The 18,593-nt window shown below is 38.5% G+C and overlaps 1 protein-coding gene across 3 annotated transcripts; it reads right to left on the bottom strand.

The window, feature by feature from the left end:
• Positions 1-287: 287 nt before the first annotated feature.
• LOC134868123 (cytochrome P450 26B1-like) lies at positions 288-18,296 on the bottom strand. Of its 3 annotated transcripts, none has more exons than XM_063889024.1 (11): positions 17,811-17,939; positions 16,324-16,401; positions 15,949-16,033; positions 15,731-15,766; positions 15,335-15,474; positions 14,923-15,046; positions 14,479-14,623; positions 14,207-14,311; positions 10,856-10,983; positions 5,642-5,729; positions 288-2,108 (listed from the first exon to the last, which is right to left on the bottom strand). In XM_063889024.1, the coding sequence occupies exons 2-11, from the start codon at positions 16,361-16,363 to the stop codon at positions 1,944-1,946; spliced, it is 1,056 nt and encodes a 351-aa protein (XP_063745094.1). In that variant the 5' UTR covers positions 16,364-16,401; positions 17,811-17,939; the 3' UTR covers positions 288-1,943. The 3 variants fall into 3 exon arrangements, with proteins under 3 accessions (XP_063745094.1, XP_063745092.1, XP_063745093.1); XM_063889022.1 differs by having other exon boundaries at positions 290-2,108; positions 17,815-18,296; XM_063889023.1 differs by lacking the exon at positions 288-2,108 and adding an exon at positions 4,616-5,125 and having other exon boundaries at positions 17,815-18,296.
• Positions 18,297-18,593: the final 297 nt, after the last annotated feature.

The raw sequence follows: 18,593 nt of genomic DNA, 5'->3' as shown, positions 1-18,593 counted from the left end.
GGTATTGTAGTATGTGGAGAAAGCAGCAGAAAGAACACAGTAGGTTTGTTGAGCAGGACAAAAGCATCTTTCTGAGACACTTGCCTATATCTGATTACAGAGACTGCAGGCAGCATGAACAGCATAGTGCACATTTCATGCAAGTTACACTCCAGGCTGACAAGCTCCAGTTGAGATTTAATATACATTTGCTGCTTGGATTTGTTAGAGATTATATAAAATACAGCAGTATCGTTGCTCCATGATTATTTCTGTCCTGAAACTATCCATTTTTATGCTGTTTAATATAATTTCACTATACTTTTACAAGGCTTAATTGAGAAATAGTAATTTTCTCTTTTGTTTGGATACGATTTGTGTGAAAATATGTTTATGTTATGTTAACTGTCAAAAATGATAAAGTTTGTAACCTCTTAAAATGAATCTAGTTGTGACCCCTCTTCAAGGTTATGGACAGTTGTAAGCATTTTTTTTCCCTCTCTCTTTGATTCTGAAGGACTTTTAAAGGGCTGAAGAGGCAAATGTGTCAAGTACTTAGAAAGGAAACAAATGAAAGATTAATTAAAAACAAAAACGTTTTTGTTGATTGTGATCATTCCCTGAATAATCCAATGACCCCTGAGCATCTATTTTCGGAAGCCCCAACTCCAAAATTGGGAACCACTATCATGAAAAGTATAGAATATTTCATAAGATGTGAGAGAATTCAGAAACAGAAGCTGTACTTTAAATGTGTTTTTAGTAGAATAATAGTTGAGATGCCATACTAACTAACATAATGTTACACAGGCACATACTGTACATTAAATCATAAGACAACATAAAGAATAATATTAAAAGCAATTCAATGATTTTGCCATCATACACAATAAGTAAAATAATATAAAGAATGTGTACCACTCTAATATAAATAAATAGGATATTAAAACATTAGTTCTTTCAAATCACTGTAGCAGACTGCATCTAGTTTAGTCCATGATTCATGTTCTAACACAAATCCTCCAGGTTACTAAGGTTATTTTAAATGTAGGCGTGCACATTCAAATGCTGTCATATTAACATGTGATTCAGATGGTGAGGGTATCACTGTCAACTGTATCAAAAATAACCAGGTTAGACAGTGTGTGTGCGTGTGTGTGTGTGTGTGTGTGTGTGTGTGTGTGTGTGTGTGTGTATGTGTGTGTGTGTGTGTGTGTGAGACTTGCATACTAAAGTCAGTGTCAGTATGACGAACTGTTGCTAAGCGGTGTCGGTTGCTAGGTGGTGGAAGGGGGAGGGGAGATGGTTTGCAGTAAGGTATGAAGTCTGAGGGCTTACCTCTGTGTGTGTCTGCGAGTGCGAGTGTGTGTGTGTGTGTGTGTGTGTGTGTGTGTGTGTGTGTGTGTGTGTGTGTGTGTGTGTGTGTGTGTGCACGTGTGTGTGTGTGTGTGTGCTACCATGGATCTTTTTTGGTTTGAGTATTGATACTTCAGTGTGGGGAAAATTATGATTTCTACCATAAAAAAAAGGTTATTTCAATCTCTTCTCAAGGTTAAAGGGGAAGGTGTATCTCAATAAAATGCTTAATCTAATGTAGATTAACAATTAATAATGTTTATCTTTTAATTATAATGAATAACTCACTGTCTAGCAGTGTCAGATTCAGCAATGGAAGAAGGATTATAGGTCATTTATTTTGTATTCCGTTGCAGATGCATCAAGCTGCAAATATCTGGCAGAAGAACACATTGGAACCGGAACAGTCCTCGGCTTTCCCCAGGACGATTACTGTATTATGCGCAGCAGGGGAAAGCCTTGTAGTTTGCTGGATTCCCTCTGTGTGTGTGTTCAAAAATGTTCCAGCTTGTTCCTGACAGGAATGTAGGACTCTAGCTCCTTTTTTTGCTCACAAAGTATGTTATATTTATTTCACTTATCAGTATCTCTTAACATACTGTGCATCCCTAGCTGGTGTCGTTGCTCCTGTCAGATGTAGTCTGATCCAGTCGGGTAAAGGAAACGGTGGGGGTGTTGGCCGGGCGAGACACAGGCAGCCATTTGTACTCGAGGTCTTGCGATGGCGGGTCTAAACACCAGTCGTAATGCTTCAACAGGTACATGCACGCTTCCTGGGAAGCAAAACAAGAAAAGAACAATCATTGCTGCACCAACCTAAATGTAACTGAATGACATAAAGAGTTAAAAAGCAACAGTGAAGTGACGAGTTATAGCAATTGAAAAAACAAAATGTTAAACCAGAAGGCGAAGTGAGAGCCTCCGCCAATACTGAATATGTCTCCAACTTGTGAAGCTACAGCCTCCATACACTCTGTTTGTTGTATGTTGTTTTGAAGATTTGAAAGTAGGAGTAGAACGCAACACCTTTTAGCTGCCAAGCTGAAACTGAACATTTGGTCACCAGTACTTTGACTCATATCTTAAACATTTTCTTGAGATCTGTGATCATTTCACCATTTATGGCAAAGCTTTGGCCAGTGGCTCAGGGAGACGTATTCCTGCCTCTTATAGAAGAGTGTTAATTATATCCTGAAAGATAGAAGAGAGGCCTTTGGTGAATTTGGGGACTAATAAAGATATGTATGAAGCATTATACTATATAAGGCTAGGAAAAAGGAGATGTCTGTGAAACACTGAATAAACGCTTCACTGAATAAATGAAGAATAAGACACGCTTTACATAATTCTTTAATTTTATAAGAGGATTCTTTAAATTATAATATATAATATAGTATTTATTTTAAATAATTTATTGTCAGTTTCTTCATTTAATATTTTTCTTATTTCTTTTACTTCTAGTGTGAAAAAACAAAACAAAACAAGACTGTAAAATTATATTATTTTACCCAAATAATCACAAATGAATATCAAATTCTTGTTTCCAGTGTAATTTGTGATAAAGTTGAGTTATGGAACAACTTTTTAATTTTTCAAACAAGTACTGTAAAGCTTCCACGCCTGGTGATACTATAGCCAACATTCCCTACTGTCACAGAGCAATCACATTCACCAGTATAACCCAGTTTGTCCCCCCCTCCCTCCACTTTGTGAATGAGGATGTTCCTGATAGAGGGGGAGCAGCAGGATGAATGAACAGGAGGATGGAGGAGGGGAAGACAGAAACAAGGGATTTGGGGAAGGATGGTGATGATGATGATGATGATGATGATGATGATGGGGGTGGAGGAAGGAAGGAGGAAAAGGGAAGGATGGAGGAAGGAGGCGATGACTCACATCTCTGACCTAGATCCCTGTGGTCTACTTCTTTTTTTACTCTGGTCACGCCCAACTGTGTGTGGGGGGGTGTGTATGTGTGTGTGTGTGTGTGTGTGTTGGTATGTGCAAGTGGTCAGTCTGCTGACAGCCAATCAGACACACTCTACACCTAAGGGGTTTGTTAGAGCTAGCAGAGCAGGTTGAAGTGAGACATGAGATTTAACGTGAACATTATTAGTGCAAAAACAAGGGGAGGAGACCTGTGTGCATTTATTATCACATAGCAGTGTTGGCTTTTGCTGGTAACATTGCAGAGAGCAACATTTACTAGAGAGACTAAGCTTCCTTTCCCTAAGAGAGGGAGCCGGTTTGACCCCGTTGCTATGGATGACATCATGTCTCTGGATTAATTCAGTCTCATTAGTCGACAGTTGACCAGCCCTTGTCAGTGAATGAGAAATACAATATTTATGAATATCTGAAAGAAACTGCACAATATATCATTACATTAACTAAGGAGGAATGCAGAAAACTGTTTAATACAATTAATTTAGAAAAATACAAGTATTTAAAATAAGATGTGTATTTATTTATGATGTAAAAAATGTGTTTTATTTTCCTTTGGAGCCTCTACTGGGGTTTTCAAATGAAGCTATAGATATCTGTCACCTTTTATATAGTTTATATCACCATATGAAACTATAAATTAAATTGTTGTTATTTTGGTTGCAGAGGTGTTTATGGTACTGTTAGATTGCTGCTAGACTGCTTGTTATAAAAGTTGCATAAGCCCCTTTGTGTATAGCTAGTAGGCGTGCAAACTGCAGTGAAAGTGCTCATTTGGAAAGGCTTAACACCTACAAATATATCTCAAAGCTGAATTTTCCTTTGGATAAAAACATGTTGTGAGTTTTGGAAATCATTACATCTATTTTTTTCAAAGCATTTTGACTTCTGAACTCTAATATGTTGTCAGGTTATTGTAAATATTGAGATCCCGAGTCCAAAACAATTAACACAGATTGTCCATTTGGAGACTAAGAGTAGCTATGTGACCTTAGCTATATACCTTATTCCATTCATGCCACTCGTTTGAGCAATTAAAGGCAAGGAGCTAAATTATCTAGAATACGTAATCCAGTTTTAAATACTGAGATATGATTGTCCTGCTGAACAAATAGGAGAGCCGAATGAGGAGAGAGCAGATCATTAAACCGCTTTGACATTTCACCGGAGCTCCTTTCAATCAGGCCAAACATTTACAATGACTCATGAGTGTGTGTGTGTGTGTGTGTGTGTGTGTGTGTGTGTGTGTGTGTGTGTGTGTGTGTGTGTGTGTGTGTGTGTGTGTGTGTGTGTGTGTGTGTGTGTGTGTGTGTGTAGGATTGAGTCATTGCTCACATTTGCATTACCAATAGCTTGCACTAACACCCCCATAGTGTGTTGCTCATCAATAATCTGGGAAGACAACATAACGTTTCTTTTTTTGGAATCTTACAGACCTAACATAACATGTTACCTTTACAGCAATGGTGGGTGATGTGCTTCTTTTTTTATAAATGCAATTTCTTGAAATTCTCTTTACATGCTGACAGCAATCGATACAAGCAAGTGTTCAGCTTTGACAAAAAAAAGAAAAGAGAGAACAGTCTTAAAAGCACGGACTTTCAGTGTTGCAAACATTTGGTAGTATAGGATTGGTACTCCATCCATCCAGTTCAGTATGTTTCCAATTAAAACCTTGGGAATCCGTCTCTGTTTGTTTTCAGGTTGGTGTCACCCTCACATTCACAGACACAGCTGTTTCCAGCGGGAACGTCCCCACATGGGAAATAAATGTCTCTCCTTCCTGTTGTCACATGTGGGTATGTGTGTCCCCTGAGTGTAAAGGCAATGGTGGCTATGGAGAGTGCTGTGGGGAATGGCAGGTGTTTGTTTTTTTAACAGGACAATATGGATCTGGGCTCTCTGACTCTCGTTCTGTAATGACTTATAGACACACACACAGCCAAGCATTTGGTCGTTCCCATGAGCAGTCCTCTAGAGTTTCAGTAGTGTTGTTTCTTCTATAATTGGCAACTTCTCCTAAATAACTTCTCGATCATTTCTTCTGTTTTTGTAACACATTCATATTTTTCTTGAATGTTGCTGTTACGTAATTAAAGAGAAGACTTCAAACTAGTGATGGTGAGTGTAAACTGCTTATTTCTCCAGGTTTGGCTTTTTGGCTTCAATTTAAGAACTGGAGGTTGCCCCTTGGGATAAACACATTGGCCTTTAACGCAGTCCAGTAGACTGTGCTTGTGTGTGTGTGTGTGTGTGTGTGTGTGTGTGTGTGTGTGTGTGTGTGTGTGTGTGTGTGTGTGCGTGCGTGCGTGTGCGTGTGTGTGTGTTGGTGACAGGTTTATGAGCAAAGAAAATAAGTCACCTTAAGGAAGACATCTGTAAGTTTAGTTCCAATGCAGCTTCTTGGCCCGTTGCCGAATGAACACAGGAAGTGCTCCTGGCCTGCGTTCCTGCACGTACAAGAAAACTGTGGTTACACATAAAAATGCAAAAAAATCTTTTCGTGTCAATCTGTAAATATATACAGACTTTGGTATTAACATTTTTAATGTATTTCAACAGTGTGCTGATGCTTGTATTGCTCAACAGGACTGTATTTGAATTCCCCTCAGTCGCTCCCTCAGCAGAATAAAGGGCCCTTTATGCCCGTGTTGCATGCATCTAATGAAACTGCCAAAGATAGTGCTGTCATCCATAGGACGATTGTTAGACGTGACATCATATGATAATCAAAAGACGCAGACATGATGGGCAAACTCTCACCCCCATTCATGTATGCAGAATGTATTACATCTGTGGGAAGGGAATACTTTAGCACACTATGCTTGGGCTATATGTTGAAGTTTTCCAACCAGCCATCTGTAACCAACCAATTAGCGATTGCTGATATATATGTGGAGGTGTGTTGGTGGCCTGAGCTGCGCTTTGGTTAAGGGAGTCCCCAAACCCAATTTTCTGGCAATGTCATCTTGGAAGAGTTTGGTGCAACAAAGAATACAAATTGACCTAATTAGGATTACTTGGTTTTGAAACTTGACACAACCACAATCACGCAAGAAAGAATTTCCCAACCCTCAAGTCACCTGAATGCCCCTTTGATTCAGGAAAAAAAAAGATAGTACACAGACTGTCTAATTTGTTTCCACATTACAAATTATGAACCCACTGATGTTGAAAGAACGACTTCCAACTGGATAAACAGGACCATCCAAAGCGCATGTGAAAGCATCAATGACCTTGGCTGAAGTTGTAGCTCTCCAAGTGCTATTGTAGTTATTTCTGTTTTGAGCAACAAATCACATGGAAAGAAATAAACTGTCTGAGGTGAACAACAACCCAATGTAGGCCTGAATCCTCCTGACAACTTGACACAAGCTGACTCTGATTCTCTGCCATTTCCCTCTAACTTTACAATTGCTCTTTTAAAAATATACTCAAAAGTAAAGAGATGCTGGTTACAGGTTTGTCAACAGTGTTCTAATGCAGGCCATTTCTCCCCTCTCACCACTAATGCATCCTGTCTTCCTGAAACCTGAGCTCTGATTAAAGGCAAACAGGAAGCATTAGCAGTGTGTATCGTCTGGGTCCAGTGTGTGTGAGAGGCTTTGTGTTTGTGAGAGATAGAGGGAAGGGAGAATTTTAGCGTTCTCTGCAGCATCTGTCTAATGGTTTAATGTACAATTAGGTTCATCCTGAAACAGCAAGACGTGTAGCATACAAGGCCGTCCTGCGACACTGAGACAGGGAGAGAGAGGAAGTCTTACCAAGCAGTCCATCATGAGTCATAATGGCAAGTCAATGAAAGAAGTATCATTTATTGTACAGTATCAGTATTTCTTATTATAAATGTGGCATTACAAAGCTGTTTAAAATGCCACAACAGAGCTTTAAGTCTAAGAAAAATAATATGCATTATTTATTGTAAAGTATTTGATGTTTTGAAGGCTTTAACAGTCAAAAATGCTAAAAAAAAAAACGGATCTGATTTTGTTCCCATAGATGGCTTTTGCCCCATCTGTCAGCGAAATAGATGTCCAATGAAAGATTAATAGGCAAGATTAAGAATTAGGACATCTTTATTCTACCTTGCTACATTCATGAACAGAGCTATAGAAAACTACAAAAGGGACCAGTGTGGATTAGATCAACACTGGTGTTTAGGTTGAGGTAAATCAATTTACAGAAAAAACAAGTTAGAGATCAATTTTTTCTATATCCAATGAAGAAGTTGAAAAGAAACTGGTAATCAATTGTAATTTTAACTTATTTGGACTAACCTAATTATTACTACGTTTTTTTGCGGAGACAAGAAGGAAACCCCATGTTCTGAGAATTATTTAGAACTAGTAACACGACCCGCTGCAGTAGCTGGGATTTTTATCAGTATTTGGTAGCGTTTCCGATCCATTTATCTACGGCCGGAGCCTGTGTGGGCGTTTGGCTGAAAGGATGTTAACTTGCCGACTCTACTATTAGCCTCCAACTGGAAAAGCACACAAACACACAGACTGACGATACAACACACAAAAGCAGACAATATACGCAATTATGGCACAGAGGCACACACGGATGATGTGGTTAAACTGTAGTTATTGAAGTTTGGGCTTGTTATGTAACAGGACTGCAGTCATTAAATCCAACAGCCAGGTGGCAAGGAAAGAAGCCAGGCAACTATCAAGGCAGACAGGAAGAGAGTCTCCAGGAAGACGGACAGATGGAGAGCCAGAGAAAGAGGCAGGTAGGAGGAAAGAGAAACGGAAGGTAATTAGAGGGTTTAAAGAGTAAATACAGCAAACAAACACACAGATGGAGAGACAGTAATATCCTGGGGGAGATTCACTAGTTAGAGCAGCATTAAGGACACATATTAGGACACACATACAGTATATAAATCCAAATGTTGAACATCCTACACATACAACTACTTTAGCTCCCATCCCAAAGAGAAACAGCTCACAAATGAATTTCATTTAGTACACAGTATAGGATAAACAATGCCGTTTTTAGTAAAGAAATACTCAAATGAACCAAAGAGGAGGGAAACAAATATTTAGCTTGTCAACTTTGTGATGTTATGAAAATCATCTCCCTTATTAGAATAATAATATCTATACTCACATTATTTATATAGCACTTTCACAGTTACAAAGTTATTTAATTTATAGTTTAAATAGTAGAAAAACCTTTCGGAAATATAATAACATCCTTTATTACACGTTTGAATTAGATACAAAATAAAATAAGTATCAAATATAGACACTCAAATATATTTTAAAGACATGTTGGAAATAAAATGATGTTTTTAAGTTTACAATTTATTAAAAAAATAATAATGCATTTTATTTATAGCAGCGCCTGAGTAGGATCTCAAGGTTACCGTACAAAACGAAAACAAAACCCCAGCAGAAAAACAAGACAACATAATCAATAAGAATAGAATGTTAATTATATTGCAAGTCAATTAGTGATGGGTATTAACGGCAGCAGCATCTGGGATTAAAGCAAACTAAACAGTACTACTTGATTCATTGTAACGAAGGATCATTTTAATAGCTTTTGACCACAATGTAGATCTACAGAGAAAAAATAGCAGGGATGAACACACAGACCACACCCGTCTGAAGAATCAATCAGTTTTGGTTTTAGTTTTTAATTTGGATTATATCACTTTATAGGATACAACACAGATCACATGAGTCTGAGTGTCTGTGACCTGGGCTGAGCTATGAACACAATTTTAGTGCATGCAAATGTGATGTTTATTATTATTTTGGTTGAATTTTTCCTATATTCTTGCTAGAATTGACATCATATTGTCTCCTATGACTCATTTCTTAACCCCATCCCAAGGGAAAGGGCAGGATGTGTAAACACACTCACGCGCCTATCACCAACACAAAAGCCCAAAGGGAATCCCCATTGGTAAAAACGGGTACGAGGTAGATAGTTACCATGGCAGCGGCTACCTGTCTATTCATTCATAGATTTCTGTCGTAGTGTTCTGCTTGAACTTAGACTTCAATCAATTTTAAATGGCACCCATTACCATTCATTGTGTAATGCATGCACAGATCCTCACCAATATCTTCCTTTATCAATATATTTAAAGGGTATTGCATTTTCAACAATAATAATGTAGTTTGAATACATTTTTTCTTATCCTATTAATGTATTAAACAGTATTTCTGATTTGTTTGTGAAACAATTGCGAGGCTATATAGATTATTTTGAATTAATGAATAATAAATAAAATGCTTTCCCCCTTGATATACTGTATCCACCTTGTGACCTAGTGTTTGAGGTTTTGCTCAGAATTTTTCTTAAATAAAATGGAATAATTTCTTGACCTTGAAAAATGTTCACCAAGCAGTACAAGACGATCAGACCCTGCTTTACGATCATGCCCACAGCAGCAAAACAAGGAGGGAATAAAAATGCCATATAATGCTGTTAAATGTGTGTTTCTTTAAACTTGTTAATTCCACTAAAAGGAGTTTTATTTGAGTGGTTGTATTTAAGAGGGAAGCCCCAGACAAAAAAAAGGGACATTTTTATTCTAGAGGAATCACCCTGCAGGATAGGATCCTCTCTGACTCATTTTTCTGTATACCATCCGACTCCCCAGGATATCATTCTCCCCCAACCTGCACACACACACACACACACACAGACACACACAGACACACAGACACACACACACACACACACACACACACACACCTGGGGGAATCCCTATTGGTAAAGAGGGTGTCAGGTGACTAGTTTCCATGGCAGCAGCTACCTACATACATACATACATACATTCATAGATTCTCCCCACCCCGCTGCTCTGTCGCCTGAATGAGAATAAACAGGTGAATGGAGGAAGGGGATGAATAGAAAATCAGTTCAATGAGAGAGTGAACTGGTAAAGGAGCAATATCAGGCTCCATTTTTCACCAGAGCAGGTAGCAGAGCGGGGACCAGTGAGGGATGAAAAGCCATCTTTAACTATCTACATGTGTGTCCTTATTAATGTTTTCCTTGTATCTAATCATTATAGCTGTCTCACCGTGCGCTACAGCACATGTGAGAGTGATCCCATCATATTTGTGGGCATCTGAATCGATTGCCATGGCAACAATGTGGGCGTACTTATAGGTGGTGTGATTTTCCAATATAGAATCATGAAGCAAGCTGCAGTCTAGACACCTTGACAGAATAAATTATGAGTCTGCTGTGAATTGAAAGATTATTATGACTCAATGAATAGATTTTATGTATTAAGAAAAAACACTAAAGGTTTTCCACCTGCAATCCAATCAAATATATACGTCAGCACGGCGCATGTATTGTATATTAATCATTTTTATATAGACTGTAGACAATACCCACAGAGCGAGAGGATTACATTGTTTTTGTTTTGATGGTTTCATCAACATTGATTGGTGTTTAAATGGTATAATATACATTAGACATACATGTGAAAACTTCTTTCTTTTTTTTTTTAACTCCACTCCAATTTGTCTCTTTGCTTCTGAATGACCTCTTATGTATGCTTATTATTCTTCTTAAGTGTATTAACTCAGTTCGCTACCTTCCGCCCCATCTCTCCGGCAGGAAGTCGTCCGGCTGATGGAACACCTCTGGGTCTCGGTGGACGGAGTGGCTGATGTAGATCGCCCCGTAATCCTTTGGGACATGAAACCCTGCGAGCGTGGCATCCTATACACACACACACACACACAGAAGGAGAAATCACATTTTTATATTCGATTCTGAAATTCATTGAGAGTTGGAAAGTAAGATGTTCTCCTAAAAGACATTTCCTGAACCCGAATGGATGAAGGTGCTTCTAATTGGGCTTTTTTTGTACCTTTTGTTATCAAAGCGCTTCTATTTCAAAGACTTTAAAACAAATTTGTCTGTCATGACATCTGAAATAACATAACTTGTATGCTTTAATATGCTATTAAAAACCATCTTCAAAACTGATGCTCTGCTCATGAGAAAAACAAGTTCCACTTTTAATAAATGTTCCCCGAGTGGATTTTCACTAAGCTTTATTGAAAGGATTCACCTTGGGGCAAAAAGACCACTTACCCATTGGTTGCCTTTTTAAATTCACCTTTGCACTACATCCATTAGTAGCTGCACTAATGGACTGCCACAGAACAGGATCACTGTTTTGTGTTTCCTCTCCCCTCTTTCTCATTTTTCTCTTTGCCTCTCTCTGCTGGAGTGGGGAATCTTTTAAAAATACCTTTCTTTTTATACCGCCTCTCACTGAGAGATACCTCTGCCATCGCTGAGTTCATTTCTCTCCCCCTCTTGTTCTAAGACACACACAGACACGCACAGTCGCACACTATTGCATATTTTAGTTCCACCCGGGTGAAGCTTCTACTTTTTCCACCTGATCGTGAATACTAATAATCCCTGCACACACTAACATCTCATCATTTACATTCCAGATCACACTTGCTGTTCTTTGTACCACTGTTGTGTTTGGGATTATAAAAAAGGTATTGCCAGAGGTGAGGGCAACTGTCATTTGTTCTGGTTGTGTTCCTTGTTAATAATGTAATGTTAAAATGTTACTGTGGAGTAGGGAGGATTGGAAATCTCATATCATTACTATCTGGCAAAAATAATTGTGCTCCAGGATATAAATCATAAAAACATGCTTAAAACTCTTAAAATGTCAATTAAGCCTAGGCTACTGAAATAGCACGACCTTCAATGATGTTAAAAGGGCCTTATTATACTTGTTGGTGTTTTCCCTTTCCTGTAGTATCTAATATATGTTTTTGTGCATGCAAATGGTCTGCAAAGGCTAAAATCCCAAAGTCCCCCCCTGCCTGAAATGCCTCCATTGGACTCCTATGTTTACTTCATTCGCGCTTCGACAAAATAAACCTGATAGGCTAAGGGGCGGGACATCTCAAAGCGGTTAACGAATCACAACAGAGCTGGCCAGCTAACCAATCAGAGCAGACTGGGCTCTGGTTTCAGACAGGGGGTGAAAAGAGGTGCTGCAGCACACGCAGGATGAGAAAAATAAAGATGTTTTTTAACATTAAAGCACGTAAACATGTCACAGTAGAGGCACAACAAACAAATATAAACCTGTAAATGAGCACAATATGTCTTCTTTGAGAAACACTTTTTATTGGATCAAAAAATGGACACCCTTTTTAGTGAAAAGCAATTCTGAATAAGATAATAATTGATAAGGTCCCACTACGTAACTGAAGGCTAAATACAAAGGAAATGTCGTATTATAGATTCTCCCAATGAGGAAAATTCACCTACATCTTACATTTTCCCGCCTAATTAAAAAGGGAACAATTACAGTTTTTAATTCATTTTGATTAGATTACATTATGTTAGCAATATTGTTACTTTGTCATTGATAGCAACTCTAAGCAGTCTTAAAAATAGTTACTTATATACAGCTAATATTTTTATATTGTCTTCTTGATCCAGCATACTGTAGACTGTATAGAACTCTTTCCTCCCCTAAAAATAACTAATCCATCTTGCGTTTTTGTATATTCCTCTATATCCTGACCCTTGTGAATTCCTACTCCTCTTTTCGCTCACTAGTCACGAACCAGTATCCCAATGAGTGTGTCAGGAATCAGAGTGTACTGGTGCGTTTGCCAGAACTGACAAATGACTTTCCGCTCGGCTCCACAGTGTCACCAGCAGCACACATCAATTTCCCCCCCCGCCAAGCTACGGCCACCCCACACCCTTCCTTCCTTCCGGGGGAGCGGAGCCAATCAATCGCAGAGACGGATCGATTGCTCTGATTGGGCTGTTGCATAAGTCTGTTTGATGAGGTCATAGTGATCAAAACAGAACCGGTGTCAGCAGCAGTCCAATAAAGAGATGGGACTTTGGCTAAATTTGGGATTTTATTGGATGTCAAACCAGAAAGCGATTGCTTTAATGAATAAAAATCAATGGTGGAACATACATACTGTACTGTAGGCCTACGGGATATCAGCTGCTTATGTGTAAAGCACGCAGATTTACACAACAAACCAGGTCATAGATGAGAATATTACAAACTTCATAGATAATAAGTCAGTAAATGAATGGAAATGATGGCTGCATGGAGGTTTTTAGAATAAACAAGGCACCTACATGGTATAAAAACAGGCATGCAGTAGTCCAAATGCCAGGCCAAATTCCAGTGGCATGTCTAATGACATTTCACGTATCATGCTGCCATTAAAACACATATTCTGCTTAAATACTGTGAGTCAGACCATTGTTAGAACGGACATGCATGTTAGTTTTAATTAATGTAATGGGACTGTCTTGTTTAACTGCACTTTCTGTCTCACCTGCAGAAAAAACCATAAGATTCCAAAAGAAAAAAGTCTCAAACAAATAAAGAGGTTTTGTGGGGCAATTACTTTGAACTAAAAGTAAGATTGACCAAATTGGTATTTAGTGCAGGGCTTATATCATTTACTATAAGTTGTTTATGTTTCACAGTTATAAGAAGATATTGAAAGTAGAATAGAGTTTTATCTACACTAACATGTCGCCATCTAGTGGAGAGGAGTGTGATGCAGAAAACCACTAAACATAATTCTGGATTTTTAACACTAAAGTGAATTATAGCACAGCGTCTGCTCAGGAAGAAATTAAGTTACCTTGTGATGGTGTAACCTAAGTAGAAGTCAGTTTTCTGACAATGAATGCCCATAAAAACATTGCAAATTCTAAATTCATAACGCTTCATCATTGGGTGAAGTGAAGACAATTATTTGTAAAGACCAAACCTGATGGTAAAATGGCTTTGTAGAAGAAAAGGTCCTATAAATAATATGGGATCTCTCAAACTTAACAAACAATAAGAAATACTGAAAATGTATTCAACAACACATGATACAAAATAAATACTTTGCAACCAGGTGAGCAGTCCTACCTTATCAGCTATTCTTCGTCCACCAATAAAAGGAGGCCAAAGTCTCTGAAGCTCCAGCAGCACTAAGCGCAGGTAATCAGGGTCTTCTAATATTTGGTGGCGGGTCTGCTCAGCGACAAGGACAAAAATGGGCTAGTTAATTTATGGCACAGATTTAAAGTTATTCCAGAGGCCGCATTCCTTTTGGGATAAAAAATAAATATGGTTAAAAATGTGCAGTTTCTTTTTGTCTTTTCCTAACAGTGAGCACAGTTTCATCTCTGTTTGTTTACCTGTTGGTCTCCACTGAGAGCCAATGTGAAGGAGGTGAGCAGCGAGGCCAGAGCCTTAGGGATCAGAGCTGAGATGAACAGCAGGAGATGTTGAGAGGCAGAACTGGATTCTGGCAGTGGCAAAGAACCAAGGGAGCCGACAAAACTGGGACGAGCCGGAGTAGTAGAGAGGAGTGAACATTATTAAGATTAAAATGACATATCAACAAATCACTACCAACTAATATCACAGTAACTATTTACAAGCCACAAATAAAGGAGATGAAAAGCCTCGGATGTATGGCAGTGGGGGGGGGGCTTTATGCATTTATGCATCACTAAGGTGAGCAGCAATACATCAGATATTACCAATATGATTTATAACAGCATCAAATTTGGGGCAAAATATCAGATACAGGTATTAGGCATTTTTCCATTCACACAAAATAACATTTGCAGTCTCACCCTTGTTTGTCATTCTCCAGTTTGTCTTTGATGATGTCCATCAGTTTGTCTCTGGCGTTCAGAGCTGTGGAGTAACCCGAGGACCACAGAGGAACCTTCAGGTTGACCGGAGCAGAGATCAGACCTGCAGGGGGCAAGAGAGGAGTTCAGCAAACTTACAAAGATGGGCAAAACTAAAGAAAAACAGTCGTACTTGGTTGTTTTGAAATAAAAGGGGGAAGTGGAAGATTTGGAAACAATCTATTGCGGAACAACTAAGCCAACTGACCTAAGATGTCTATTCACTTGAGAGCGAGTGTCTTACAATATCACTGCTGCGGTCGTTATGCATCCATACCTTATCTGCTTATTTGTAAACAATAAAAGGGTATGAGTTTTGATTTGTGTACACAGCATATGAGTGTGTCCCTACCATGCCAGTGCAGGGTGCAGAGCTGCATGATTTCCTGGAAGAGTTCAGGCTCCTCCTCCGCTCGTACATTAAGAAAAAGGCCCAACACCAACTCTGTCCCCAGACGCTTAAAGTCAGAGTACACACACTGTGGCTGCCCACTACACACCCACACACACACACACACACACACACACACACACACACACACACACACACACACACACACACACACACACACACACACACACACACACACACACACACACACACACACACACACACACACACACACACACACAGATCAGACATTGATGTGTTATTGATGTGCAATACTGCTTTGTATCCTGTTTTGGACAAAAGCATTGGCCTAAAGAATGAATGTGAATGCTTTTTAGAGTTTCGGACGTGTGTTACCTGACAGAGAGGTCCTTCAGACAGCGCTCACACACACTGTTGAGATGAAGAGGGGGAAGAAACAAAAACACACACAAATAAGATGAAGTAGTTCCAAGAGAGTGATTTTCAAAAATATTTCCTGGCAATGCATTTTGCGACATTCCGTACATTGAAACAATAAATAAGCTACATTTGATAAATAATGTTGTTACTTTTTAATGAATGAGTTACAATACCTGGTGATGTAATCATTTGATGACTTCAAACAACTACCTGTGAACAGGCTGGAAAGAGACAGACGGAGAAGACATGCCTCCTCACCTAAAACAGACAAAGGCAAATGACTAATTTTTCAGAGCTAAATTCAAGCACATATTTATAGTGGATATTGACATGGCATTTCTTTTTTTAGTCCAGAAAGCATCAGTGGCAGCATCTTGGAAAGTACTGTTTGCTTTAGAATCTTTTGTCTTATGTAAGTCATATAGTAAGAAATGGTTTTATTGTGGTGTAACTTAACACTCAAATTTGCTATAGAATAAAATAAATCCCTGCTACGTTCAAAGCTCTGGTTTGAGCTATTTTTGTTTTGTGAATGTGTTTGTGTTTACCATTTGTGGTGACAACGGTGTCACCATACATGTTGGTCATCAAGTCAGTTGGATCCTTGAGAAACAAGTTGGATTTCTCTGAAACACACAAGGTAAAAATGTTAAACACACACACATAGTATCAGTGTATCAAACACACAATGCCCATGTCAGAGTTCGTTAACTGCAGATGGTGCGCATGTAAAAACAAGAGAGGAGGACGTGTAACAGATATCCAGTTCTAACGTAACAAAATACCAGAATTTAATAATGCAAATAAATCCTTTTATCAAAAACACAAGAGGGTTAAACAACACGTGACATCAAAAATAAAGCCATGATTAAAAATACTTGTGGTATATGATTGCAGCGTATGTTTTCACGAGGAATATTAAAATAAATGATAAGCAAACATGTTTTTTAAAGGCTGTGTTTAAGGTTAATCCTGGTAGAACTTGTAGGAGTAATATTAAGTTACATTGTGCTTTAAGTCGAGTTCATAGAGAGTCATCGGAAGGTTAAGCGCAATATTACTTTTTATTACATTTAAATGTCAGACTATATGTTTTACTACATTTTAAATGCATAACTCCTTTATTTTCTTATCTTGATGTCATCTTTGAGAAACCTCTGGCACAAGGATTTTGGGAAAGCTATCTTATTTTAACTAACACATTGCCTCATCTCATTTAATTTCCCTCTTATATTCAACTACAGTAAACGATTTTCAAGTTTTTAAAAATTATATCTTAATTGTAAAATGTCATTACAAATAGGAAAGTAATTAATATCATAATTATTACATATTGTTGTACAACCAATGCATTATTTTTGAAGGGTAGCACACTTCAATAGACGTTTATATCAGTAACAACCCCCCCTTTTCTCTCCACTAACATCACGAGTCTTTCCCATGACAGATCAGACGAATCTCGGGGTGATTTTTACGCCATATAGGGATTTTCCTTTGGTTCTCTAGCATGGTATTTCCGTTTTTTTTACTTATCCTGAGAGCAAAATCTGACCCATTACCCTGAGGCTAGTGAGACAAGGACACAATATGAGCTCACAAGAACAATAATAATATATTGTATTTGTATAGCACACTTTAAAAACAACGTTATCTCAAGGTGCTTGTCACAAGAAACTATAGATACATTAATCATACTGTAATATGTCTGTGTATTAACAAATAATTCAACCAAAAAGCTATGTGTAAGCAGCCTGTGACTGACAGGCCATATTTATTATTAAGTAAATTAAATGTTATTTCCCTGTTTTTCTCCATCATGGGCTACACAAACTGCGTATGTATTGTGTGGAATAAACTAATAAATAATCTGCAATTAAATGACCCATAATGCCTTTATTTAAAATGTTATTTATAAGTGTAATAGCATTATTGGGCAAGAGTCTTATTTATTGTTGGAAACAAAACAGGCATTTTAAGCGGTCCTCTAAGGATGCACCTGTGCTCACCTGTGGCGTACACAGTTATAAACACACACATACCACCCAGCAGCTCTCTCATTCCCTGCACGGAGCAGATGAAGACGGTCGGTCTGTTCAGTATACGGCACTGGAACACTCTGCTCCGGTGTTTCTCGACCCTCTGCCGGCAGAAGCTCACTGGATCCCGGTAAAACTCCAGCGACTTGTCTCCGAGCACCGACACGCCGGCATTTCCTGGTAGTTTAGACATAGAGGCGCACTTTCGCAGCAATGACAGTAACAATATTCTGGATTCAATGAGGTTATTAACGGGTTGTTGCTAACACGACAGAGTACGTTACTAAAGTTTGGTGCGGGTTCAGAGGTAATGCCGCTGTCAATAGCCTGTTAATCATTAATCCACGCGACTCCACCTGACCGTCAGATATCTGCTTTCTCATTGTTTTCCTCAGGTAATAGTAACCCAACGTGTGACGCGTTCAGGTGATGTCCGTAATTTAGTGATGCGACTGTATGTCTGTTCTACGGATAGAGGTTCTTTGTCATTAGTTCTACACTTGCAGCATTACTTCTGTAGTGTACCCGATGTGTTTTGGGCAGGCTTATCTTAAAGGGCCCGCACAGGTTTTTAATTTACAAAATGAAACTATAAAAAACAATTCAGGTAAAGAAAAGCAGCACACACTGAACATCTGTTGGTGATACAGATATGAAAATAATAAAATGAGATATCTACAAGATTTAAAAAGAGAAACAACCAAGTGTACATATATCTTATAGTATACCTATACACATATAGCTAAATATTCAGGCAGTGGTTTCAAGGACAAAACTACCAT

Source organism: Eleginops maclovinus, chromosome 8, assembly GCF_036324505.1.
Source record: "Eleginops maclovinus isolate JMC-PN-2008 ecotype Puerto Natales chromosome 8, JC_Emac_rtc_rv5, whole genome shotgun sequence".
Taxonomy (NCBI): Eukaryota; Metazoa; Chordata; class Actinopteri; order Perciformes; family Eleginopidae; genus Eleginops; species Eleginops maclovinus.
This window is presented reverse-complemented; position numbering and strand designations above follow the sequence as displayed.

What these genes read in the sequence shown, in the direction of transcription:
- LOC134868123 (XM_063889022.1), bottom strand. Translation starts at nt 18,004, where the DNA reads ATGTCTAAACTACCAGGAAATGCCGGCGTGTCGGTGCTCGGAGACAAG. An exon ending in CTGAAGGACCTCTCTGTCAG is followed by an intron (nt 15,475 to 15,730) that starts GTAACACACGTC and finishes GTGGGTGTGTAG; the next exon opens with TGGGCAGCCACAGTGTGTGT. An exon ending in TTACAGATGTCTTCCTTAAG is followed by an intron (nt 2,109 to 5,641) that starts GTGACTTATTTT and finishes TTTGCTTCCCAG; the next exon opens with GAAGCGTGCATGTACCTGTT.